Genomic DNA, 27,427 nt, shown 5'->3' on the forward strand with positions numbered 1-27,427 from the left:
TGAATATGTACTGACTGCTTTGCACACACAGATCCAGAACTCTTCTCTTTCGCTTAAGTGTTTTAGAGCTATTATTTGCGATTGCCATCTGCAATACCACCTGGTCTGCTGGCAATCGGAGGTAAATAAATTTATTGCCTCCCTTTCCTGCACAGAAAGGCAGGATGAGATGCTGCTGCTTGTGCTTAGCAGCACTTTTTTTGCTAATTAGTGCAAATAACTTCTTCGTAGTTGTATTTGTTGAAAGGAAGAACCGTTTTGTAATGTGTTGGTAGGTTATGTGCTGTCTTACGCTGTTCTTGGTGTCAAACCAGACGAGTTGCCTGGTCTGGCGCTGGCTGGTGTGCAGTGGCACCTGGTGATTCCAAGAAAGCAACTGGTAGCAAACAGCCAGGAGGTGACGTGGATAAAATGTTGATGTCAGCGTTGAGTCATGATGCAACTGTGTACTCCAAATTTAACTGCGTGTGGGCGGCAGACAGAAGTGACAAAATTAATACTTTAAGGGGGGGGGGGAAGACTGAACATCACAGGACCATAGTTGTGGTGGGAAGGGACCTTCAGAAGTCATTTCATCCAAACCCTGTTTAAAACAGATCTAATTAAATCGGGTTACTGGGAGCACTGTTGAGTCTCGAACACCTCCAAGCTCCACAGCACAAAGCGTAATACCAGAGTGTTCTTAGAATTTTATCTTCCCATACCAGTCTAAAGCATCAAGACCGCAGCTGGCTGTGAGCAGCTCATCGCTTCTGGCCGTGGCTCTGGGGAGGGCTCCCCAGAAAAGGGAGAGCCGCAGGGGCTGGGCAGAGGCTGTCTGTGGTGGACGTTCTCCTTCTAACCGCTGCCGCCAAGTCCGCAGGGCTGGATCGTGCTTGGTGCTGCTAAGGTGCCGAAGGAGGAAAACTTGGCTGCTGGTGTGTGGGGCCAGGGATGTTTTTGGATCTCTGCCTCCTGAGCCACTGGAGGAGGACGGGGCCTGGGAAGACGCTGTCACCATGGAAATGCTGAATTTTCATGACATCAAAGATGAGGACACTGTTTTGAGTCCTTATCCTGGGGTTAATTAAAAATCTCCGTGTTATTTGTACTGATAAGAGGCCTTGAGTTTGCACTGAAGTTTATATTGAATATGTTTATTGCTAGGGTGCTTCCGCAGACAAATTACCATATAATTAAGGTGGTTTAATATGAAGGGTTAATGCAAGGCCTCAAAGAGCTCATGAAGGCTCAACTGAGTACCTTGGGTTTTGGTTAGAAGCCTTAGATGAACCCCCAGTCCAAAAGGACATAGTCTATCTTGTAAAGAGAAGAAAGAAAGAAAAAAAAGCACAAGAGAAAGAAGCTAACTTTTCACTTAATAGTTGTAGTAGCAGATCTAACACGGGGGCTGTTTAACATCTAATTTTCTCCTTTCACCACTGTTTTGATCGCTTCGGTTTGTATGGGAGGAGTGCCCGAAGGTACATGGTGTTATGAAATGTCTCCATCCTGTACCATGGGCTACCCATGGCGGGGAGAGCAGTAATCTTTCTAATCTCATTAATCTTTGCAATTACTCCTTACAGCACCGTTGTTTTCATAAACGTCTACTCTCACTGGGGGGGGGGGTTTAAAGCGATCTTCGGGCTGTCTCTGACAGCGACTGCTGTGCTGCGTATAAAACAAACGATGCTCAAGTTTGACATCTTTTTGAGTGTGTAGGGCTGTTAACACCCCGTGTAAAAATACTGCCTTACGTGCATTAGACTTAAGAAATCTGCCTTATGCAGCAACTATGGCTGCTGGCACATGCCACCGTACTGAAACACGCTGAAGTAAAGCAAGGGGAGCAGAGGGGAAACGATGGCTGCAGGCAGACAGCGATGTCCAGCGACAGTAAGAGCAGCCATCACGGGCGACGATGCTCCCTGATGCCCTCCTGGCTGGCGGGTAGTGGTTTAGTCTTGCTGTACTCGTACCAACGTGCTGAAGCTTCCAAAGACCGTCTGCCACAGAAGCCCAGGACGGGGGAAAAAGCTGGTGGCTGATGCGTGCGGGAGGTGGGAATGATAATATTTGACGCTGACATCTTATTTCTTAGTATCTCTAATGTCATGTCGTTCTAGGTGGAGCACTGATCCTCGCTCTGCAGGCGGGCAGGGGCAGAGGAGAGCTCTGTTACACGGGGTGGAGATGGTTTTGCAGGAAGGAGCGGTTTCTTGCTGCCCTCGGTCTGTGTTGGAGCTGGGAAGGTCTCCCTGTGGCACAGGGCCGGCGTTGTGCCCACCGGTGAAGAGCCGAGCGGCCGTGCCAAGCGCCCGGCATGTCACCCGGCACGACTCCAGCACGCTCCGCTTCAGTCCTTTCTGGTTTGTTTTTTTTTTCCTTGTTTTTTTTTCTTTGTAATCACTTCTGCTTGGGAAGAATTTAGGTCTCAGGAAAACATTCAAAGCCCTTTTTTGTGTGAACGGCAAGACAAAACCTCTCAAAGCCCGGGGAGGATTTTGGTGGTGAAAGCCCGCTCTGTTCCCGGGGTGCGCTCATTGGCGGGGGCGGTTTCGGGAGCAGGGCTCCCCTCGGCAGGGCTCGGCGCCCCATAAATACCCAGCGCACGGCTCTCACTGCGCGCTCGGCTGCCGGAGGCTCAGGTCCTTCGTCGGGGAGAAAATGTACAGCCAGTGAGTATTCCTGCGGGCTTTCCTCTGCAGGAGCAACTCACCGATGGCCATGGCAGTGCGGCGTGGGCTGGGGGTTGCTGTGAGGCTGGGGGTCAGCGCAGTCCGGAGCGGGGAGGAAGGGGGGTTCTCGGCGTGGGGGTCTCTGCTGGTACATCCCATGCAGCGCCGTGATTCTGGTGCGGGAGGACAGGCTCAGCCCCGAGTACCAGAGGGTGGTCCGTGCTTTGGAGGGGAAGGACAGTGCCCCGCACAGCCTGCGTCTGGTGTGTCTCCGTGGGCTCTGCAGTAGACCAAAATCGGAACCGAACAAATAATTCTCAGCTCAAGTACACTTTGCTCAAAGAAAAAAGGAAAAAAAAAAAAATGCTCGTCCAAGACCTGGGAGCTACACGTTGGATTTTGCTTCCTGATGATTCAGGTTATCCTGAACTTGTCTGCTGGGTGAGGGTGTTTGCTGCAGGGCTGCGGCACGGGCTGTCCCGTCGGTATTCCCCGTTCCTCCACGTGTGCTCGGGGTCCAGGCGGGTTCGCAGGCAGCTGCAGTAGCTGGTCAGAGCCCTTGGAGCCTTTCCCACGAAGGCTGGTGCTTCTCCCTCCTGATCTCTCAAGTTATTTGCAAGTCGCAGATCAGTCCATCCAGAAACAAACCCCCCGCCTTGGGGAGGGAGGGGGGTCCAAAACTGTCCCAAAACTGGGCTAACCCCAGGTCTGCTGGCCCTTTCAGAGTCGAGCATCCTGCTGGAGGCTACAAGAAGCTCTTTGAGACCGTGGAGGAGCTGTCCTCTCCGGTGACCGCCCATGTCACAGGTTGGTGTGGGCTCCCTGAGCTCCTCCTGCCCCGCTTGTGTTCTCTTGTGGGCCACCAGAGCTCGGAGGCTCTGCAAGGGCTGGAGCACAGGGGCGGAGGTAAAGGACCTGGCAGGGCTGGTGCGTTTTGGGGTAGAGGAAGGACAGATTGGATGGGGCATCTTTAGACGTTTCAATACTGAACGTCTTGGCCTACAGTAGGTGCGTAGGTGAAGAAAACGGCATGGTTTAAAGAGCTCGTGCACGTTTAAAAACCAAGTATAATAAACATTTTAAAAAAATAGTTTGAAGTTTTGTTCTTTTTGTTGACACAATAAAAATGACTTGGTCTGATTTGCCGTGGGCTGTGCACATACCGACGCTGCACCTTCCGCAGGCAGGATTCCCACCTGGCTGCGAGGAAGCCTCCTGAGATGTGGTCCCGGCTTGTTCGAGGTGGGTGCCGAGCCCTTCTATCACCTCTTTGATGGCCAGGCGCTCCTCCACAAGTTCGACTTCAAGGAGGGGCACGTCACCTATCACCGAAGGTACGTGGCAATTTTCCAAGCAAAAAAAAATAAATAACAAAGCATTTGCTCGACTGTAAGTGCCGGGGACGGGCTCTGCTGCCCAGCACGTGGGAGGTGCCGGTTATTTCAAGTCCATGCGGTTATTGGAAGAGCTCTAACGGTGAGATCACGAAAGGCAGCTGAAAATAACTGAAACTTACTCATAGTTAGCAGAAATGCAACTTTTTGTATGGACTACAAAACATCTGGGAGAGGAGGGAGGGCTGGATGTCGCTGCAGCCAGCGACAGAATTACAACATCTCTGAAAAATGAAATGTGTTTTCAGTTAGAAGCTGCCGAGCTATCGGCTTTCAGGTGTTCGGTGCGGAACATTTAGACAAAGCGCTGTGTTTCCCACCAGCTTCAGCTCTCTGCCGGCCATCCCTTCCAGTGCCGCGGTGGGGGGTGGCTGCTGGACCCCACGTGCTCCAGATGCGATGTCGGGCTGCGGGGACCTGCAGCTTTCGGAGGTCTCATGAGGCTCATCGCAAGAAGATTTCGTATTTTAATTGCGTACCCGCTGCGGTAGTATGGCTGTACCTGTAACGTGCCTCCTCGCCCTCCCCAGGTTTGTCAGGACTGATGCTTACGTGAGAGCGATGACCGAGAAAAGGATCGTGATAACAGAATTTGGCACCTACGCGTACCCAGACCCGTGCAAGAACATCTTTTCCAGGTACCTCGGGGTTGTAGACGTTGCAGCAATGTCCTACGGTGCTCCCGCTTCCGAGTAGCCCCTGACTGCCTGTCCGTTTTCTCTGCTCAGGTTTTTTTCGTACTTCAAAGGTGTGGAGGTCACTGATAATGCTCTCGTTAACGTCTACCCTGTTGGCGAAGATTACTATGCCTGTACCGAGACCAACTTTATAACCAAAATTAACCCGGATACATTGGAGACAATTAAGCAGGTGGGTCTTTGTACTGTGCTTCTAAATACGCGGAGGAGTAAAACTAAAATGAAAATGTTTAATGAGTCCCTTACAACAAGGCAAGAGTTGGGGTTTGTCAGGGAGATGACGCAGAAACGAAGCCAGCTTGTGGGGGTTAATGAGAGCAGAGTCGGAACGAGCTTGTAAATGAATGCGCTGCCGCTGCTCTGAGTAACGTTTAATTAGGAGGCGATGGGGTCCGTGGTCCGTGTCCTCGTGTTTGGGTTGGGGTTTGCAAACTGGAGCGACATGGCAGCCTGGCCAAAGGGGGCCGTAACTGGAGGGCTCCTACCAGAGCTTTGCTGCTGCCTTCGTTTACATCGGAGCCGAGCAACGTTCAGCCTGCAGAGCTGCATGTCACGCAGAATGCGCGTTTGCATGTTTTCCTTTGCTGCGTTGCCAATGTCCAGCCTGTGGAGCCTTCCCTTTTGGACCCCAGGATCCCGAACCTCTCCCTGTAACCGTCTGACCGTCTCAGATGGTTGACCGTCTCAAATTGCTTGGCTTTGCTCTTCTCCTTTTCACAGAACAGACGGCGATTTGGGCTTAGAGAAGAACTTTCCATGCCGTGTTGACCTGCGACGCCTTGCAGAGCTGGTGACTTTCCATCTCCTGCCAGGAAAGCTCCTGACTTTCTGCATCATCTTTTCCAGGTGGATCTCTGCAAATACGTGTCCGTCAACGGGGCAACGGCTCATCCCCACGTTGAAAACGACGGGACGGTTTACAACATCGGCAATTGCTTTGGAAAAAACTTTGCGCTCGCCTATAACATCATACGGATTCCTCCGCTTCAGGCAGGTCAGTTAATCCCACCTCTGAGAGAACCAAGAAAATCTTGTCCCATAAATCGTTGGTTTTATCCTTCAACTGAGTTTCATCATCAAGTTACTTTTTAAAAATCTTCTTTAGTTTTTATTAGCTTTTTTAAGTAACAGAAATGCTCTCTTTAAAACAATTATTTATGTGGTTTCTAAATCATGAACTGCCTTTGCGTTAAAGGCAGAAACTTGCTGGGTAAACTCTACAAATACAGACTAAGCAAGGATGGGTGAAACCCTCCGTAACCCCTCGACTGTCCTGTTCCAGACAAGGAAGACCCGATGAACAAGTCGGAGGTGGTGGTGCAGTTCCCTTGCAGCGACAGGTTCAAGCCCTCTTACGTTCACAGGTACCGTTTCGTGGGGTCAGCAGCCCGACAGCGCCGGTCGGCTGAAAAGAGGGATGCCGCTCGCGGGTGCCGTGTTCCCCCGGCGTTCCCCCGGTGTTCCCCCAGCCCGGCAGCAGTGAGAGCGGACAGAGAGAGTCCCCTTTCATTTCTGCAAGCACGCAAAGGCGGGGTACGCACGTACAGCGTCGCTGGCATTGCATGCTCTACAGAATTGGCACGCGGGCCTTGTTCTCGCACGTAATCAGCAACTAAAATTATCCTGATTTTGGTAAATCACCTGTTTATATTCCTGTCATTTTAAGCGATGATCTGCGTTGCTATATTCAGTGCTTAAGACAAACTGCTCCATGGTTTTTGTCCAAATTAACTACAGCGAGCTTGATGTGTTCCCTGTACGTTTCCAAACAGCTTTGGGCTGACCTCAAACTACATAGTGTTTGTTGAAACACCGGTGAAAATCAACCTCCTCAAGTTCCTCTCCTCCTGGAGCCTTTGGGGAGCCAACTACATGGACTGCTTCGAGTCCAACGAAACCATGGGGGTAAGCGGTGGGTTGTACCAAACTGGGCTGTACTGGGCAGCCAGCCCCGGCCCGGGAGGCCCATCGTAGCAGTTTCACCTTCATTTCTCTGAGCCTACACCAAGCAGCTGCTTGCTTTTCAGGTCTGGCTTCACGTGGCAGAGAAAAAGAAAGGCAGGCTCCTCAACATCAAATACCGCACCTCAGCCTTCAACCTTTTCCATCACATCAACACCTACGAAGATAACGGATTTCTGATCGTCGACCTCTGCACCTGGAAGGGGTGAGTCTTGGCGGTGCCGAGCCTGGAGGCGGCTGAGGGTCCCTGCGGCACCGCGCCTCCCCTGCCGGGCTGGTCCCTGCGCCGGCACCGCCCTTCCCCGTCGGAATGGCACCGGCTCCCTCCAACCCACCTAAATATTCACGCGTGGCGACACACAGACTACGCAGCGTGGAAGTTACCCAGAGGTGCAGAGAGCCTGGTGGAAGCTCATTCTCCAAGACCTCTTTTGCCTTTAATAAATGCTAGTGGCTACCCAAGGGCCGATGCTCTTTGGGCTCCTGGGGCTGCAATGAGCAGGATGCGGTTGAGGTTTGAATGCTGCTTTTCGTGTTAACGCAGAGAAACGTGGCACCGAAACGGTGACGCCCAGCCCCGTGTTGGCTGCGCAGCCAGGACACCCTGGGTTGAGGTGGTCCTGGCCGCTGCCGCAGGGCGCTCGGGGCGAAAACCAGCAGCTGCCGGGTTTTCCTCGCAGGGGAAGTGGTGTGCACGCACAGCTCGCTTCCGCCAAGGAGCTGGACCAGGACTCGCCTTACTCCATTGAATTTTAGGAAAAAACAGCTGCATTTGAACCCTCTCACTTGCAAATGACATCTTTGTTTCCGTCTCTGATCCCGTTTTTGCGCAGGTTCGAGTTTGTTTACAATTACCTCTACTTAGCCAACTTACGAGCAAACTGGGACGAAGTGAAGCGACAGGCAGAGAAAGCCCCGCAGCCCGAAGCCCGCAGATACGTGCTGCCCCTGCACATCGACAAGGTACCGGCGTGGCTCCGTGCCGCTGCAGCTGCCGGCGGGGCTCGGAGATGCCGGTGTCCGCACCACTCCCTTGCAGGGCTCACGGCCGAGCATCGCTAGTGCTCTGCCTGACCCCTTTTAATTCAAATTAAATATCTTAAGGTGGGGGAGCGAACTTAAAGTATGGGTCTTCAGAGAAAGTTTTTATTTTCTTTAGCTGATCAACATTATTCTGTTTATTTCCCATACGTTGCTGTTCAAAGCAGAGACTGTGGGGCAGCAGTTAATCCCAGAGCGTGCCGCTGCCGGGAGTGGAGAAGGGAGCAGCCACAGCCCGAGCACGTGTAGTTAAATCCTCCAGCCCCAGCTCACGGTGTGAGGTCCATCAAGCAGCCAGCCTGGTGCAAAGCCCGCTGGCTTGCAATCGCTGGGTTTTTTTCCAGCAGCCCCACTCGTGGTCACCGGCGGGTGGGCCGAGGGCTGCCGGGGGGACGCAGGTCAGCCGAGCTGCTTGCGGAGCTGCAGAGCTCACAGGCACCCCTGCTCGCGTTGCCCATCAGGCAAAAAGTGCAACCCCACGTGGCAGTGCTTAATTAAAACCGCTGAATGTCTTAAGGAGGGGGGAAAAAGTTATGCCTGTGTTTATGAGCCCAGGGAAGGCTGGCAGACAGGCTGGTTTTAGCAACAGGCACTCTTGCTGCTAACTCAGGAAATGGGAGAAGCAGCCGTCGCCGAGCGTATCGCAGTTCTGCAGCTTGATGCGGCTCTGCCGTGCATCGCTGCCTTCACTGTTCAATGCCGTTTGCAACGGACCTCTGCAAATGGACTAAGAAATCTGTTTCTCCGCGTCTCTCGGGTATTTTTCTTTGTCCCAGGCTGACACGGGCAAGAACTTGGTCACCCTGCCCTACACGACGGCTACGGCAACGCTGCGCAGCGACGAGACCATCTGGCTGGAGCCAGAAGTTATTTTCTCAGGGCCGCGCCACGGTGAGGTGACGACCCCGAAGCACAGCCAGCGGCAACGCGAGTACCCCCTGCCCTCACTCCGCGTCCCACTAATCCTTATGCGTATATGTATTTTTTTTATTGTAGCCTTTGAATTTCCACAGATCAATTACAAGAAATACAGTGGGAAACCTTACACGTATACGTATGGGCTGGGGCTGAATCACTTTGTCCCAGACAGGGTAACTATCGACGAAGGGGTGAGGCACGTCTTTTCGATGAGCTTTCAGTTTAAGGACAAGAAAGAGCATTTCTGAGACGTGGGTTTTTGGTTTTTTCCACCTTTAGCTTTGTAAGCTGAATGTTAAAACAAAGGAGACCTGGGTGTGGCAGGAGCCGGATTCGTATCCGTCGGAGCCGATCTTCGTTTCCCATCCAGATGCCCTGGAGGAAGATGACGGTAATACTGATTTTATTTTGGTCGATGGCATGGTGATTTGAAAAGCTTGTGTCTGCTGGCCCCGGGGGCTGTCTGCAAGGCTGTGCCAGAGGCGGGCACGAGCAGAGCCCGCAGGCAGCTCCCAGACACGACCCACCTTCTTCCAGCGCTGGTGGGAAGCTCCTTCAAATGAAGGAAAGAATGAAAACAAAGGAGGAGAAAGACCTCTAGGTTTAGATGATCTGTTGTTGTCCTCATTTCCTAGCCTTTCTCCATCAGGAATTGCAATAGTTAAAGAATTCCAGTGGGCAGAACTTTGTAAAACTAAACCTCTCCTAAACCAAGCGTGTTTTCTATTCCTAACCCATCCTCCTCGTGCAGGAGCGGAGCGAATTCGGGCTTTGTCACTCGGGACACGTCGCTGTACTCGTGCCAAGCCCTCGCGCGTCTCTTCGCCCACCCCCGGCCCTGTGCCTGCTGCTGGAGGCGAGAGGCAGCACTCGGCCCGAGAGGGTGACCACTTATTCCCCAAATCCCTCATCTCTAAAAAGGACTACGTGAAGCTGGGAGAAGTCTTGGCTCTGCTGAATTTAAGAGCCAGCTCTCACTGGTTTATAGTGAGAGGTTTGTGTTTCATAGCCAAAATGTTTCATATTTCAGAGCGAAATTTCATATGACCTGTTCCCAGTTCAGGAACGTGCTCATGCAGGGGCTTAAGTCCCACTGAAATGAAAAGGTTTTAGGCTTGTTCTTAAAAGCTTTCCTTAACTGAAGTAGACAACGTGCATTTTAGGAATATGCTTAAGTCTCTCTCGCTTCCTGGGGCTTAAGCCCCTGCAGAAGCACTCTCCGAAAGCCGAGTTAACAGCGGGCTCCGTGCTCACGTTTCCGTCATCTCCCCCAAGGCTGTGTCCGATGCTGTCACGGACTGCGGTGCGTGGCCCTTCCCCTGTTCTCCTGCCGAGACTGACCCACGGAGCACACAAACGAACCACCGCCCTAAGAGCTAGGACGGCCCATCCACTCCACACAGGGATGCCAGGATCCAGAAATGGGTATCTTGTCCCATTAAACCTCAGAAGCAGAACTATAATTTATAAATTTTTAAAGTAGTTCATAATGTTGAAAAAATTAATGGACAAATTTGATACATACTCCAGTAAGTGATGTTTGTCGCCAGCCCCTGCGACAGCTTTTCATAGTTCCTTTTCAGAATAAAAACATGTTTCAGTTTTAAGAAGGAAGGCTGTAGGAGCTACGGTGCGCAGCACCCCAGGCTGGCAAGGTGATGACGGCAAGAACCCAAAACAGCAAGAGAAGTAAATAAATAACCTCAGACTACTTCAGAACTGACGACCGTGCAATAACAGTGGGATTTGCTGGGGGCCTGGGTGCGAGCGGCTGCTCCTACCCTGGCCAGCCCAGGGGAAGGGCAGAGCCAGCGCCCGCCTGGGACACGCTGCTTCTTGTTCTCGCTTACCAGGGGTCGTGCTGAGCATCGTGATCAGCCCGGGCGCGGGGCCGAAGCCCGCCTACCTCCTGATCCTGAACGCCAAAGACATGAGCGAGGTTGCCAGGGCTGAAGTGGAGGTGAACATCCCCGTGACTTTCCACGGACTCTTCAAAAGAGCGTGACCGCTGCCTGCAACACGTCGCGTTAGGTTTTTTCCAGCTCCGAAAAGGTGCAGTCTCCGTTTACAAGCACTCAAATTACCTAGAATTCCTTCAATATCACATTGTATTTGTAAGGCTACCTAATTAAGATTGAGCGTTTCAGTTTTGTTCGTGATTCTTCACAACACTTAACCAGCTTATTTTTCAAACACACCCTTTGGCACAATTTCAAGATGTACAGTGCTAAACACCATACAGTTACAACACCGCGAGTCTGGGGTGGTGGGGAGGAGTTTTCTGTTTTCACAAAACGAAACTTTGCAGCTGCGGCAGAATTACAGATGCATGAAACGGCACAGTGTAAACTCAAACCTGTACCCAGGGTAACATTATGCAGAACAGTCTCTGTGCTCTGTTACGTGCCTTGAGAGGAGGTAATGTTTAGCCTATACTGGAGTATTACTGATTTAATAGTCATTCCTTTATAGAATCACAGAATGGTATAGGTTGGAAAAGACCTTTAAGATCATCCAGTCCAACCGTTAACCTGGCACTGCCAAGCCCACCACTGCACCATGTCCCTCAGCACCACATCTACACGGCTTTGCAATACCTCCAGGGATGGGGACTCAACCCCTTCCCTGGGCAGCCTGTTCCAGTGCTGGACAACCCTTTCGGTGAAGAGATTTTTCCTAACAGCCAATCTAAACCTCCCCTGGCACAACTTGAGGCCACTTCCTCTTGTCCTATGGCTTGTTACCTGGGAGAAGAGACCGACCCCACCTCTCTACACCCTCCTCTCAGGCAGCTGTAGAGAGCGATGAGGTCTCCCCTCAGCCTCCTTTTCTCCAGGCTGAACAACCCCAGGTCCCCCAGCCGCTCCCCATCAGCCTTGTGCTCCAGACCCTTCCCCAGCTCCGTTGCCCTTCTCTGGACACGCTCCAGCCCCTCAAGGTCTCTCTTGGAGTGAGGGGCCCAACACTGAACACAGCATTCGAGGTGCGGCCTCACCAGTGCCCAGTGCAGGGGCACAATCACTGCCCTCGTCCTGCTGGCCATGCTATCTCTGATACAAGCCAGGATGCCATTGGCCGCCTTGGCACGCTGCTGGCTCATGTTCAGCCGGCTGTCGACCAACACCCCCAGGTCCTTCTCTGCCTGGCAGCTTTCCAGCCACTCTTCCCCAAGCCTGCAGCGTTGCATGGGGTTGCTGTGGCCCAAGTGCAGGACCCGGCACTGAGCCCTGTTGAACCTCACACAATTGGCCTTGGCCCATCGATCCAGCCTGTCCAGGTCCCTCTGCAGAGCCTTCCTGCCCTCCAGCAGATCAACGCTCCCGCACAACTTGGTGTCATCTGCAAACTGACTGAGGGTGCACTCGATCCCCTCATCCAGATCATTGATAAAGACATTAAACAGGACTGGCCCCAACACAGAGCCCTGGGGAACACCACTGGTGACCGGCCGCCAACTGGAGTTAACTCCATCCACCACCACTTTTTTTGGCCCTGGCCATCCAGCCAGTTCTTTACCCAGCGAAGAGTACAGCCGTCCAAGCCACGAGCAGCCAGTTTCTCCAGGAGAATGGGTGGGAACCCGTGTCAAAGGCTTTACTGAAGTCTAGGTATCCTCAGAGCAATCCAAGTGGAGCCTTTCCGTAGCTGCTTTGGAAATCTGAACTGGCAGGCCCCAGGCTGTGTAGCAGGCAGCATTCTGTCCTTTACTAAGGCTGAAAACTGCACGCACTAGCTTATGTGTCTTCTCTTTCCCCTTTCTTTTGTCAACATGTGTTTTCTTGAGTCCTGGATTTCATACTAAAACACGAGTATGAAAAAAATCAAGCACGTATTACTGCTTGGGGTGAATTTGCCTCCTTAGTGTGCTATAGACTCTCGACTTCATCCTTCCTTTTCATAAAATAAATTTTCAACTAATGTAGTAAGAGGCTGTGGTTCAAAATACAAACGTCTTGCTAATAGACTTAAAATCCAGGATTCTCTTTTGTCTGCAATGGTTTAACATTTTTATTAATGGTATCAAAGAATTAGAAAATCATTGACATTAAAGATTTCTAGTACACGGTGCTAACGTTAAACGGCTGATTATTTGGAAACGGCTGCAGTCACATTCTGATGACAGGATATTGATACGGAGATACGACCTGGTGCTTCTGCTGTTCTAGAATCTCTAAGCACTGTGCAATTACCTGATTAAAAACAAAAGACAACGTAAGCAATGGGCCTCTGAAACAAGAAATTAGTAAGACTTACTAGTTATGCACTCATTCCGTAATGCATCCGTTCTTACTTTGTGCAAAACAATGAGCATTTAAAATGAACAGCTGTCGGCTGTAGCGTTAGGGGACACAGATGTCAGTGTACGGTACCACGGGGGCAGGAGAAATGTAAAGGAAGAAACGTCCTCAGGATCCCAAAGTTTATGCATTGCATCCAGAGACCACTAAAGCATTTTAAAGTCACTGTGGTGACAAGATAATTACTTTTGGAACACTGGGAAGCTATTTTGCTGTAAAGCTCCAATGAGAATGTATTATGTGATAATCCATTTCTGTTATTACATAGCCGTGCTCCTAAGATTCCCAATCACACATCAAAAATCAGCAGAACATCCTGCTCTTCCGCATCCCTCTTTTTCTAAGAAGTCATCTTTCTTGGTGTCTTGTGACAACAGGGACTGAAAATACAGAACTGGTTTTGGTCTTTAAAAACAAGATAAGTCTCCGTTAAGATTTTGTTAACTATTATCATATGGTGCATATGATAGGCCAAAACCTTTGCCAAACTCCCTTGCCAAAACCTTTTGCGTATCTTGTTGGAAAGCAAGAGTCACGGTAAGCATTTTCCTAGTTTCACTGTGCGTATTCCACTGCTACTGGAGCACGCGTTGTCTTTTAAAGCCTATCAAAAAAGGCACATTAAGGATCTGAATGAGCACATGCTGTCCGTTCAGACAAAGCTAAACAAATTCCATCTATTGGCAAGAACTGGGATAAAGTAGCAAAACAATATTGTAAAAAACAGCTAAACATGCAGGCATGAATTGTGTTGTGCTGGTGAAAATGACCTGAGCGTAACAATGATTCAACTTTTCATACTTTCATATTCAATATTTTCTTTTCACGTGTAGTTCCTAGAGAGATGTAGTCTCTGGGCTCTAGTACTAGAAAATACTTCTCAGTGCTCTCCCATTATCAAAGTTCCCATAAACTCCACAGAAAATAACATCTACGTAGTACCAGAAATATGTACCATATTTAGAAGGATTAATTGATAGCAGGCTGCATTTGTGATCGTTAAGTAAACAACCTTCAGAAGCGCAACGAACATTTTAAGTATTGCTAATAAACAACGTAACAAGGAAAAATAAAAGAACAAAGGCAGCAGCTTTCAGAAAGAATCTAATGGAGTGGATGCCTGCCAACTTAAAAAAATAAATAAAAAGGTGGGGGGGCATCCCAAATACAAGCAGCAAACTACAAGCACGAAGAGAAAGTAGCACAAAGAAACATCCTAGGACAAAACAACAGAAACAATGTGAACGGTGAAGAGCCTGAACTTGAAAGACAGAAGATACGGGTGATTATGCAAGGCTGAAAAAGAAAGGATTCGGGTACAGAATCAAATGGTAAAGTCAATTCAGAGGCTCAGTGAGGAAATGCTGTAGTCAAGTCACCAGAACGTAACCAGAATTCAAGAGAAACTTTTTGGATAGACTAATGGGGAAGAGAAAAGATGAGAATTGCAAAGCTAAAAGCCACAGAAAATGGAGTGAGAAGTGGCAGACACGGTTCTGGGAATCAGCATGCCGCTGACCTTGAGCGAGTCACAGGCTTGCACATTTGTGGCAAGATCCTTTTGAGATCCGAGGATAAAATGTACTGTAAAGAACATGTAAGGAAAAACCCTACCTTTCTAGTATTTTGAGGTAGAATTACACCATCATCCCAGAGTCTGGCAGAGGAGTAAAATGCACTGCTTTCTTCCTCTAGCCTGGGGAAGACAGAGTATTAAACAAGCTTAAAAGCACAAAAATGTAATAAAACACATCAGGCCAGTAACACAAAATCACAGATAAAAAAGGCATATACTTCCATCTCAAGTGAATGTGCAGTACTACTGTCAAAATTAGTTAGAATCCAGCAAATAATACATAACAGATCTGATCATTCTGCAGTGCAGACCATCCTCCACATTCAGAAGATCGCCACTGTTTAATATACAGCGGAATATCTTGATTTGGGGTTATATGGTTTCCGGGTTGGTTTTAAGTCAAATATTTGTGTTTCTTTGAGAAGATCCTAAGAGCAGACATGGAATTACATGGAAATTGAAAATATTTTTCAGTAGATTCAGCTTTGCTTTATTTGTTTGGGATGTGTTGATCAGTAAGATGAACAAAAGTAGGTAATTTAATTAAATCCCAGCGTAACTGCAAGGGTTTATATTTAATGTCCTTACTTTTCTTTCAGATGTTTTAGCTCTGATTCATCTCCTGTACAGTCATTGTCCCCAGTGTGTGGGACTGTGGAGAAATGTCTTGAATCCACAAGAGCAACTCTTGCATTAGGCCACAAGAACAGAAAGTTTGGACTGAACGATCTCCCGCACTACAAAAAAATGCACAGGACAAACTCATCGAAATTAATCACAAAAAGATGGCTGTAGGATGACACAATCAAGTTCAAGGCAGAACGTAATACAGTTTACTTTGTAAAGCATTAATGATACAGCTCCTTTACCATTACAGCTACAGCTCCTGTATCAGTACAGGCACCCTGCGGTAGCAACCATCACAATCCCCACTGCCTTCAATATTGCTATTTTATCATTTCCTTTTTCCTCCAAGCACTTATATGTTTAATTCTGAGCAAACAACGAGCCCTACTGCACTTACTAGCAGTGTGAACAGCACAACAGTAGCACAACTAAAGGAGACGTGCTCCTTGATCACTGAAAGCAAACAGCATGTGCTGAGAAAAAGGCAGGATTGGCTCCGAGTAGGGACGTTTTAAGATAACCTGGTTTTTTAGAACTGGCTCTAGGTTCTTAGATGCAGACCAAATTTTCTGTAATCACTTCTTGTGAGGCATCTTACTTTAAAAGTAGTTAAAATAATTAATTGAGTTAAACGTACAAATTGAGTTAAATGTCTGTAACAACAGCTGACTCTGTTTTAAAAATGAAGTGCTGTGAAATCTTGGTAAAGTGTAAAAAGTCTGTTACCAAACCCATTGACATTTATGCCACCCGTACCATAACATAACTTTCGCTCCCGTAACAGCCACCAATTACAATGGTTATTTTGGGAACAGCAGCACAGGCAACAGCAGCCATCATGGAGGCCTGGGCTTTTAATCTGTTGGAGTGAGCCTCTGCCTGAAATGAAGAAACATTTTAGATCCTTTAAGTCTTTCTTCTAGTTTCCCTCTGCTCCACCAAACTTGCATTTCCAAAACGTTTATTTCTTCACAATTCTGTATGGTCATTTCTTCCACAACAGTAAGACAGCATCGTTAACCACCATAGCCTAATATGCACTTATTTTACAATGTAAATCAGTAAAACAATTATAACCAGCGTGCAAAAACCTACAAGACAGTGCAACCCTAGCTCTCCCAGGCATCAGCAAAGCTCAGATACAACGCAATTATGCCAGGCTTTGTCTTAAGTGCTGGTGACAGTTGGGAGGAACAGGGCTGCAGAAACAGCCCCTGCTGAGAGAATCTAATGTAGGTTTTACTCTGAGGCTCTCTGTAGCCCAGGACAAAACATACTGTACTTTAATGCCTCCACTTTTCTAAAAGAGAAATCTATTTTTCTGCGGAGTGCAGTGGTATCAGAAGAATCAATAGGCTGTATTTCAACGTAAAAAGCCCTATAAATTCCAAGTTTTACAGCTTGCATTCTAGCCGGACAGTACCATTTTAGATAAGCATAGAGGCCTGCTTAAAATTAGAATAAAGTGAGAATGCTAGTGGAAAGGTTTAAGAACAAAGTAATTATGAAGTTTCTTGGTTTAAACCATCAAGAGTGGTTTAAAAAAATTATTTTCCCAACAATTAATAATTTTCAAAATGTAATCTTAGAACAAGAACTAGGCTTTACTTGAATTAAGCATATTGAACTAAAAATGCCATACCTGCGAGATGCTTGTTGGCTCTGCTGTATGTGGAGCAGTATTTTGGAAAAAGAGGATGGGAATGCTCCGCTGACTGCACAGCTGTACAAAATGGCTACCCTTGAGAGCAGCATCATGAGACAGCTCCCCGTTGTTAGCCACTATCCCCACCAAGTGCCTACGAAACAGACACGCGAACATCTTCACTTTTGAACGCCAGAAACCATGAAACTGAGGGACGGAAGCATAAATATCCTACACACACGCACAGATCTGCCCGCTTACAGAAATTCAGAATGTAAAAAGGATGCACTTATACATGTCATTTCATTCAAGGACCCTCACGTACCTAACAAAGAAGAAGTCTTACAGCACTCCTGGGATGTAAAGCATGGAAGTATTAACATGGACTCATACCCAGAGGGCAGGTAAAGCTATAGATGACCTGTCAGAGTTTACACTGCAAGACAACGTACAAGGTGCCAGGACTCTGGGCTCTCCCTAATTCCTGTAACATACAACGTAACAGTCAATCTGAGAAGTTTATACTGTCAACCTAAAGAGGCTCTAAAAATATATTTTACTTTTTTTTTTTTAAATATTATTTGACTGGGATGTTGTATGCTTCATGAACATCTTAATAATACAGTCTGATCTGAATTATGCAAGGTTTTATTGTACGGGTATTATTCCATCTCCATCGCATGGGAGACGGGATGATAGCTTTCAACTCAGTTTGGGAAGGAACACTTTTAAAGACGCTGTTTCTTATTTCTTAAGGAATCTGCTGAGACTTCAATGTTCCAACTGTCTGGCTAGTAGTTTTTGTGAACAAACAAATCATTTCACAAAGTCAGGAAAACCACTCATTTGTAATCACTCTCTGCTTCTATTGGCCTGAGACATGGTGAATTCAGAGCTCAGAGACAGAAGATCAGGCTTTCTAGAAGTATTTTATTCCAATTCTTGATTGATTCAGAACTTCATAAACATTGTTATTGGCATACCATAAAACCTCATGATGATATGAAAGCTATTTAGACAAACATGTCCATACATTATGTTAATGAAATGTTATAGCCTTACCCTTCCACATGGCCAAATCCTGTTACTAATGTTGTTCCATAATTAGCCTTGAATTCCTGGAATCTGCTTCCATCCATCAGACGGCTCAGAATCTGCAAAGAAATATGCAGTCTTTACTACAGAAATTTAAGTGAAAATAGGTTAGTTCTGCTAAAAGATATGCCCTGTTCAAACAGTAAGGAGACTTGTACAATGCAAGAAGTCAACCTAGATGAGCGTAGAGGCCCTTTTATGTCTTACACTCTGCTAAATACTCAATATGCACAAAACAAAATTTGTGTTTATGTTTGATTATCAACCATGTATTTTGGGCCAAAGTTCAACTCCAAAATTATTTCAGTGTTGCAGAGCACAGATGTTCATGTGCATAAAAATGTTGTAAAAAAGCTGCATGCACAGTTACAGTTTGTATGCGTAAGAAACACTCAGCAGCATATTGCTCATGTTTTTTTCAAATACAGCTTCAAAGCTGCCTTCAAAGCTACACTGCTTTCTACAGTCAATCCCCTTAACTGTAGGAATTTACCCCTGGACAAGACACTGGATTCACATCCTTGGAGGCCAAATCTCTTCTAGAACAACACAAGGAAAATAGCATGGGCAGTTCTGCATGTCTCTGCTTATGTATTAGCATCTGTCCCAGCCTCAAACAAGTTTAACTTGAGCTTTGTTGGTTTTTCAGTCAGTATTTTCATTAGGCGTTTAAGTTACAAGATAGAGTCTTTACTTGAGGGGGGGGAAAACAAGGCAGGAGGAGAGGAAAACAGGACACTAAAGGGGTGCACATTCTCAAGGCAGCCAACACAGTACAAGGCATACTGACATAACAGCATCGCAAACAGTGCATGGAAACAGAGGGGGATCAGCTGGCATGATCTGTAACTAACTTATTTCTTATAGCAGGATTTCAGCTTAAATATTTTCTATAATTCTACAGAATTGTTGCCATTCTGCTTTGTTGCAGACTCAAGACAGTTTGGCAACTGGTTAGGTAATAATACAGAACATCTCAGGTACTTGAGGATTCTCCAAGAGAGAACAGCCTGTTGCCTGTTAATCTGGTGCTACTAGACAGAGCAGACTGAAAGGACGAAGGAATACGGTATCTGTCACCTTACCAATTTTACAGGAAGAGTACACCTATAATCTCGCGGTGCCAGTCCCAAGAGCTCATCAGAACTATACAGAGGACTGTCATGCTCTATGACCTCCTCTGGCAGTGGATCATAATTTATTGTAGAGATAACATTTCGAATACATTCATAGGCCTCCTTTTCTGAAGATGCAAAATGGTCACTACAGCCACTGACTCTAGGAGAGAGAGCAACATTAATTAGAATTGAATTAATGAAATCTGAATTCTGATAGAAAACCCACTAAAGGAAAAACCTTAATCCATACTGTGACTCTCCAAACTCCCTGCAAATATCATGTGATTCTGTTCTTGTACGAAGGAGCTGAAAGCAGTTAAGTCAGTGGAATTCCTGTGCAATCCAACCCAAAAACAAATTCACAGTACAAAGTTGTTCCCTGTGACCTTTGTGTTTACCTATATTAAAGAAAGACCTTTGAATTTATTTTCGTGATGATGTTGTTGCCAACAATATAACCAAGGGAAAACAAACTTTAAAAATTATTTCAAAATAAGCACTTCCAGCCTGGATATAAAGACAGTAACTTATCAGGTGTAACACGGTTAGCTGACCATCGCACTAGCATTTGTTTTTGTGAGAAAGGTATGGAATCTGGTTACCATACACACAGCATAGAATGCCAAGAACAAAGAAGCAATGCCACCCTTTTCCCCTATCTAGAAGGGAATAACTATTTTCACAACTACAGACATTTCTGACATAGAAAAATAACATTAAAGAAATGGTTAGATAGCTACTATCAGGTTTATTTCCTGTTTGCTCATCTCCTGCTATCGAGCCCTCATAACAGCAGAGGCAGGCAGGCTTTCCATTTCTCTTCTTTGCTTCAGGTACTTTTACAAGCATTCAGATTCTTCTCTGCAGCGAGTTAGGCCAGTGTCTTCAGAAGCAGACAAACGGAAAGAAGTCACACCACCTCCCCACTCATCAGTTTAGGGAAGAAAAGATAATTTCTTATGCATTTTCCCCATCATCGCAGTATTTGAACACTCACAATTATTTTTTAATATTTGTATCCTGACAATGTTTACATTAGGAAAAGAAACGATACCATCCCTCTTCTATAGCTGGTCCCTCTGAGGCACAGAGGAACTGACTCGCCTGAAGTTGTTCAGAAAGTGTGTGGAAGAATGGGGAACCAAATCCAGATTTGTCCAGTCCCTGCTTCACCCCATAACATCACTTAATTTTACTTCCATTTGGCTAATCTAACAAAAAACCCACACCTGAGAAGGAAAGCAAACAGTGGTTTTGGCTGTTGCAGTGTTTGGCTGGCCACAGGTTCCACTTTCGGCCCTGATCCTGACCTCTGTAGTTACGTGAGATTTGTATCTCTGTGTGTGTGTGTGTGTGTATATATATATATATTTATATATATATATATTTATATATATATATATATATATATATAGGAAAGTTCCCGTAGACAGTAGTAAAGCTGAAATTACAATGCCACGTTACTTCTGTCGTTTCAAAGAGCTATATCTAGCCCCATCATACTCCCATGTATATAACTGAATGCCACCAACCTTTATAATAATTCATGGATCATTTCTACTATTTTTCACTGCATGTTTTTCAGTCCTTGAGGACCATATTGTATCCTGTCACTGGAGTAGCTTCATCCACGTTATTTTAAGATAAAATGACAGTTTCTTTAAAGCTAAGTCTGCTGAATTCTCTCCTATTTTTAAGACTTATTTCACGTACTTAGAGTGAAGTTTAGCTCCTCCTAGGTCCTCGGGAGAGACATATTCTCCTGTAGCGGCTTTTACCAGAGGTGGGCCAGCAAGGAACAGCGTACCAATTTTATCTATAATCACAGCTTCTTCTGCCATGGTTGGAACATAAGCACCTCCAGCTACACAGGAGCCGCATACCACTGCCACCTGAAGGACAGAGAAACCAAAACAAACCAAGATGCTGGAGAGAGGAAAATGGAAAGGCAAAACCATTACGTTTATTTCAGAAGCGTTCAAGAGACTAAATCGCAGCTTGGGGAACAATGAGCTAGAGATATAAATACCAGCACAAACAACAATGCTGGTTTTGAGAGAGTTCGATGTTTACTCTGAAATAACCTAGTGATTTGATGCTTCTTCATCACGACCAGTCGGTAAACGCTTAGAGGATCCTTAAGGCTGAAGTATTCTGTTATGTGAGATACTATTTGAATCTCCCTTCCCCAAAAATAGAGAAGGTGAGCTTTAGAAAATTTTTTGCATGTTGGAGAGTTGTTCCTAGAATCTATATTAGAACAAAACTTTTTTCAGAACTCTACTGATCACATATACTGCACTTACTTGTACTCGAAATGACACTGTACCTGAGGGATTCTCATGGCAGACATTATTGCTTCGTTGTAGAAAATTCTGCCACCGTGTGACTTGTCAGGAAACAGCTCTGACTGACATTACAGAGAAAAGACAAAGTGAGTTTCAATATTAACTACAAAAGCCAATGCTTGCTCTTCACTCCCTTCATTCGCAAACGCATCGTAACCGACCCTGGGAAGGTCACCGCTAACAATCATACCCGAAACTTTCATATACAGCATTCGCAATGGTATTTATTCCCCTTATACATTGTGCAGTTCCACAAGAATACCCATGTGTTTCAAAAGCAGAGGTAAGTTCTGTAATTTTTGTGAAACCAATTTATTCTACACAGAGACTGTAAACATGGAGAAGGGGAAGATCATGTTCATACTTTATCTGTGAATAAGTATGCACAGATAAAAACTCAGCACAGTTTCCCTTTTTACTTAAGTTTTCAATACAATTCCTCAAGTCAACTAAAAACTTTTTCTATGTGTTTGCTTTCAGTCTGGAGAAGATACCATAGTCTCTATGATAACATGACCTCTGTACATTAGAAAGTAACCCGTGCAAATTCTCCTTTTACAGTAAGAATTTCAAAAACTACATTTTTAAAGGTTATGGAGGTTACTGCATCACTATCACAAACACTATAGTAAACTACAGAGTAATTTTATAGATTCTGAAGTTGAAAATAGAAACCTCAAACAATGTACTAATTTATTAAAGACACCAAAGCATTTCAGCACACTGAGGAATATCCATGCTTGGTCAGCACTTTGTCCCCCCACTGATATTCAAGTTTCTCAACTTTGATTAGATGCTAGGTGCAAGGTTAGCCATAGTGATCACCACTGTTACATATCTTCAAATCATCTCCTGGACTCCGATTTGTGGACAAAACTCAATTTAAGTATAACAGACAATGAAAGTCAACCAGTCAAGAAAACAAAACATAAATCTGAGGTTTATTGCTAAACATGAGTATGATTAAAATAAACGTAGGCATTTTCTTCTGTGTAATGGTTCTGGTATTACCTGTAGTGGTAGGAATGCTCCCCCGCTGTCAACGAGGTACACAGATAACAGTCTGTTCTGCATGGCTATTTCTTGAGCTCTTAATTGTTTCTTCACTCCAATTGGGTAAATAGTTCCCCCTTTCACAGTGGCGTCATTTGCCATGAAGACACACCAGACCCCACAGATTTTGCCAATTCCTGTAAGTGGTGCCACAGATACTTATCAGGCCTCTCTAAAATACCATAGACAAAAGAAGGGGGCCAAATTATAGCTAGGATGTTCTTTTGGTAACACTGTATCAAGAAGAAATTAAGTTGCAAATACCACACAGGCAAGAAATCTATAGCTCTTCTCTGGAATAACAAGCTGAAAGCCAATAACGTTTTAAAAAAATCTAAATGACAAAAGACAGAACTTGAAATAAACTTACTTAATCCTGGTGACAATATAAAAGAAAAAAATACAAAGTCTGACTTCCAACTCTTGAGATAACAGGGAAGGCAATTAAAAATTACCTATATAAAACTGAAAAATGTAACAATCTGTGACAAAAGATAGGATTTCATATTCTGTTCTTCTAGTTAGTTACTTTCTAAACTGGAACTGCTCTTCAAAATGCAGTGAAAAGCCTTATCTATAGCTTGAAAAATATTACAAAAGAAATGTCACATCTCCTGTGTCACACAGTAATTTGTCCCCTTTCCTTTAACAGACAACAGTGTATTTGACCCATTGTTCTAAATTTTTTGAGACAAAAAATCAGTAAATGGTAAGTAGAATTAATGACTAAATCTAGAAGAAATGAAAGAACTTTTTTTCTTTAAAAGTTTCTCCAGATTACCCAGCAAAGATTGCAGAAGAGTAATACAACAGTGGCTGAACTCTTTCATGTTGGGAGCTGCTACTGGGTAGAACTGATGTTCACTTTTCCTAGGAAAGCACGTTCTTAAGATACTAAAATATTCCGTAAACCTGATTACATGCATCCTTTTTCCTTTCCCAGTAAGAACAAACACCTTACCTTCAGCGAGCAAGGCTGGTTAGTATAGGAAGGTGCGCAGCACACACAGACAACAACTAATATACACTGCCTACAATCACTTACTCACCACTGCACCCAAACAGCATCTCTCAAATTATATTAAGGATCATGCTGGTTCAAAACCCTTCTTCCTTCCCGGCTGCATCTCCAGCATGGGCTGCTCAAAACAATACCCTCAACCCACATCCAGCTTTAGATCTAATACGAATCACACTTAAAGATATGAGCAATGAAACAAATGAACTTCATCACTTTCCCGTTACATCTAATATTACATTTGCTAGCAATTACCAGTAAGGCACCCAGCAGCAGGGACATCACCATATGGCATATTGAGGCCAGCCAGCGGAGACAGCTCAAGGAAAGACTCATCATCAAGTAGCAACTTGAGGCGTTCACGAACAAACAGCTTCTTGTTTCTCTGAGTATGACGCAAGATGGCATTCTCGCCCCCTCCTTTACTGACCATCTCTAGCAACTCTGAGTATCTGATTCAAAAAACAAAGCTTCAATTAATGAAAACCACCTTTACTTACAGTTAGTAGATTTAACACAGTACTTAAATGTATTGCACAGTTTTCGTATCAATGGTATGAGAATGAAGATGAATTCGCATTTTCACATTATTGTTTTTTACAAAGTGTAATAAAAAGCAAAGGTTTGTTACTTAAAGCAAGCATTTTAGTTTCATTATTCAGAAATTGTTTAATAAAGACAAAAAAAGAGTGAAATAATATAAATATTCTCTCTGTAGTTTATGTTCATTGCTAGCAGGAGTTATTAAATCCATACCCTCCCCTGGGTGTGGCCCGTATACACCCAGCACACGGCATTTCACAATATCTGATCATACTTCATCTCTGCCAGCAGCCCCATGAGCGGAGCACTGAGAAGGGGCTGATCATCAGCGACCAAAGCTGACTTTGAGAGATACTGCCCTACAACAACGTTAGCCTATAAACGTGCAGCTATTAATAAGGCTATCATAATTTGCTAGTCCTAATTCAGCATGGACATTTACCTTCATGTTCCAACTACTCTAGGGAAGAAACCAGTCAAGGGCTTCTGCCTTCAGTTCCCCTCAACAAGTTTATCTGACAAAAATCAGTAACTGCTAAGTAGAATAAATTACTAAATCTAGAAGAAATGCACACTCTACAGCACGGAAGATATGCTTTAAAAGTAGTGAACACTGCGGTGTAACAATCATCAAGAGAGGAAGTGATTACCAATGTTATTGTCGGGGCAGCGTCAAGTACAGATAAAGAATTGAATAAACTCTAAACAAATGTGGTAACTTGAATAATTTTGGTCTTAAATAAACCAGGTTCTTAATATATTTAAAGTAAAATATTTTTTGCCAAGGTGCATCATCTTTAACTAAAAATACTGTTTGACATAACTATTTACGCACCACTTTGTACGTGACTCCATTATCTTATTGTGGCTTCCTGCAGACTGTAGAGATTGAGAAACCTCAAGAGAAAAAAGCTAAGGATTTTTAGTAATGTCATAAATGCCACCACAGGAGGGCACAGTGTGCTTTCCGCAGCTTTGCTTCCAGCTCATGTATCATTCCTCTGAACAAAGGCCTTTGAATTTTTGCCATCTAATCTTTAAGGACAAACACATAAAATACATTTTCCTGCTCCTATCAGCGAATCACGATTAATTGCAATAACCGCCACCTACTCTTTCAGCAGGGATCTGTAAATGCGTGAGTCACCGTTTATGTCTTCGCATTCAAAATCAAAACACGAAACAAATTTTATGAAGGTCTAGAAAAAATACTTCTTGGCAATCTATGCAAAGCAATGTCACGTGGCACTATTTTAAATACAGTCTGCACCAGGTTTAGGCATTTCAGTCAACATTTAGGCACCTCTTTTGGGGGGCTGGAATTTTTAAGTGCTGATCCTTGCAAAATTCACTCTGCAGAGAAGCTACCGAAGAAAATAGCAGCAAGGAAACTAGTTTAAGCTGCAAAATGGTTAGAAAAAAAAGCAACTTTTTTTTTTTTTTTTTTAGTCTCTGGACTTTTTAATTAGCATTCTTCCTATGTTAAAAGTTCCTAAAAGTGCCCCTAAGTAACTCTCACATCATCTCACAAGCAGCAACATTTTTAAAACACCACAAAACCAGTTTATTACCTTTTAATAACAGCCTCACTGTTCCTTAAATTTTCTTCAAACACATGTTGATACACAGACAGGATACATCCATCTAAAACCGGGTAAGTTTTTGCATACCGTCTATATTTTGCTTTATTACTTACTAAACGGCAGGGCAGCATGTCGCGTGTCCTTTTCAACCCCTGATTCTGCAGTATGTGTGCGGGTTGTTTACCATGACACAAGTCCTTATACTTTCTTTCGAACACGCGACTGAAGGTTTGTAACCTTGAAAGCAGCGGAGATGTGGTGTTGGGGGGCACTCTGCCAAGGGAGCACAAAGTGACAGCGTTCCACATGACCCTAAGAGCTGAAGGGAGAAAAAAACAGCATTTATTGCCCAAAATTAAACTTCAGATTCCCTCAACTGACGAGGGGAAACAGACGCCACACCTCAGCTCGGGGCCGTGAGGGAACACCGCCGCTTCCCGCCTCGCAGCACGCACGCTGCCCGGGGAGGAGAGCCCCGTGAGGCGGCGGCAGAGCCCCGAGGCCCCGCGGGGCTCCGGGGCCGAGCGGGGCAGGAGGAGCGGCCGGGAGCGGGCCCAGCCGCGGCCTGCGGGGCGCGGCGGAGGCGGGGCCGGGCGGCCCCTCGGCGCCCGTTCGCGGGGCAGGAAGCGCGGGGCCGCGGGCCCTGCGGCGGGGCTCCCCGGCCTGCGCCTCGGCCCGCCCGCCCGCCGCTGCCTCCTCTCCTCTCCTCTCCCCTCCTCCTCCCTCCTTCCCCGCGCCCGCTGCGGCCTGCCCCGCGCCCCGCCGACCCTTACTCGGGCAGCCGCCGCTGAGCCGTCCGGTCCGGGCCCGCCTCTCGGGGCGGCTCCGCAACCCACACGGCGGCCCGCCCCCGGGTGTCCTCTGCCCCCGGGTGTCCTCTGCCCGGGTGCCCGGGACGGGACGGGCCTGCTGGTGGGGCCTTGCTGCGCCCCGGGGCCGGGCCGGGCCCGGCCGCGCCGGGCTGCAGCTTCCCGCCCGCGGCCCCACACAGCCGGAGCCGGGTCGTGCTGTGCCTCCTCCCCTGCCTCCCACAGGAGACGTGCTGGGCTGGGTTCCGCTCGGTCCCGGGTGTCCCTCGGCGGTGCCCTGGCTCCGGTGCTGCCACCCACCGCCCCGGGTCCCCTCTCGGAGCCGTCCTCCTCCGCGCCGGGGTCTCCCGCCGCCTCAGTCCCCTCTGGGTGCCTCGGCATGGTGCACGCTGGGCCTCTGCCCTCAAGGAAGGCCTGGGTAACGCTGCGAAAGTGGTAACTTGGCCTTGGAAGGGCAAACGTTACAAAAATAACACAGGGAGCAAAGGGAATTGCTGCTCTAGGAAATAAGTGCAATTACATACACAGCATATGTGTTTGATTTGTAAATTGCATGTTGTTGGGCAATATAGAATGTTACAGACCCAACTGTAGCCTCAAAAATAAGGCGCTGGTGCTTTGCTCACCGTTAAATACAGGACGGCCACAAAATGTCTCCTTTTCAACATCCTCCTTTCATGCGGCATCTTGCATGTCCTAGCGACAACGCTGCTGGGCACTTGCAGACGACATTCTGAGCGATGCCGTTCCTCTCAAGAATAGTTGTAAGCCGTTCAAAGCTGTAACTGCTCTGTCAAAATGCCTAAACTGTTTCTAATTAAGTTTATCATTAAAATATTAACATGAATTTGATTTTTTTTCTTTCCATACCTCATCCTGCCCGTGGGCTGCTTCAGTCAGTTGGCTGTTGTTAGTCATGGCATAACCTTCTAGAAATTACTGCTTGCTGCCTTTCAGTGACTTCATTAAAATGCATTCCTGCCAGAGAGCTCTTTATCCATACATATTAATAAGGCTTCGTAGTGATAATTAAGCAATGAC

General features: G+C 46.2%; 2 protein-coding genes across 2 annotated transcripts; one reads left to right on the forward strand and one right to left on the reverse strand.

The window, feature by feature from the left end:
* The first annotated feature begins 3,382 nt into the window (after positions 1-3,382).
* RPE65 (retinoid isomerohydrolase RPE65) lies at positions 3,383-11,239 on the forward strand. Its single transcript, XM_072867241.1, has 13 exons — positions 3,383-3,467; positions 3,844-3,994; positions 4,585-4,692; positions 4,783-4,924; positions 5,599-5,746; positions 6,035-6,116; positions 6,525-6,657; positions 6,780-6,919; positions 7,548-7,677; positions 8,532-8,646; positions 8,752-8,846; positions 8,953-9,064; positions 10,527-11,239. Exons 3-13 carry the CDS (start codon positions 4,616-4,618, stop codon positions 10,676-10,678), a joined length of 1,326 nt encoding a protein of 441 aa, XP_072723342.1. The 5' UTR covers positions 3,383-3,467; positions 3,844-3,994; positions 4,585-4,615; the 3' UTR covers positions 10,679-11,239.
* A 1,427-nt stretch (positions 11,240-12,666) lies between these two features.
* On the reverse strand, positions 12,667-26,563 carry LOC140654615 (biotin-dependent 3-methylcrotonyl-coenzyme A carboxylase beta1 subunit-like). Its single transcript, XM_072868107.1, has 13 exons — positions 26,351-26,563; positions 25,566-25,896; positions 23,707-23,903; positions 22,392-22,570; positions 21,362-21,442; positions 20,746-20,924; positions 19,000-19,192; positions 17,882-17,973; positions 16,817-16,973; positions 15,931-16,053; positions 15,136-15,284; positions 14,586-14,667; positions 12,667-12,863 (listed from the first exon to the last, which is right to left on the reverse strand). Exons 2-13 carry the CDS (start codon positions 25,883-25,885, stop codon positions 12,780-12,782), a joined length of 1,836 nt encoding a protein of 611 aa, XP_072724208.1. The 5' UTR covers positions 25,886-25,896; positions 26,351-26,563; the 3' UTR covers positions 12,667-12,779.
* Between the last annotated feature and the right edge of the window lie 864 nt (positions 26,564-27,427).

Source organism: Ciconia boyciana, chromosome 7, assembly GCF_034638445.1.
Source record: "Ciconia boyciana chromosome 7, ASM3463844v1, whole genome shotgun sequence".
In the NCBI taxonomy this organism is placed as follows: domain Eukaryota; kingdom Metazoa; phylum Chordata; class Aves; order Ciconiiformes; family Ciconiidae; genus Ciconia; species Ciconia boyciana.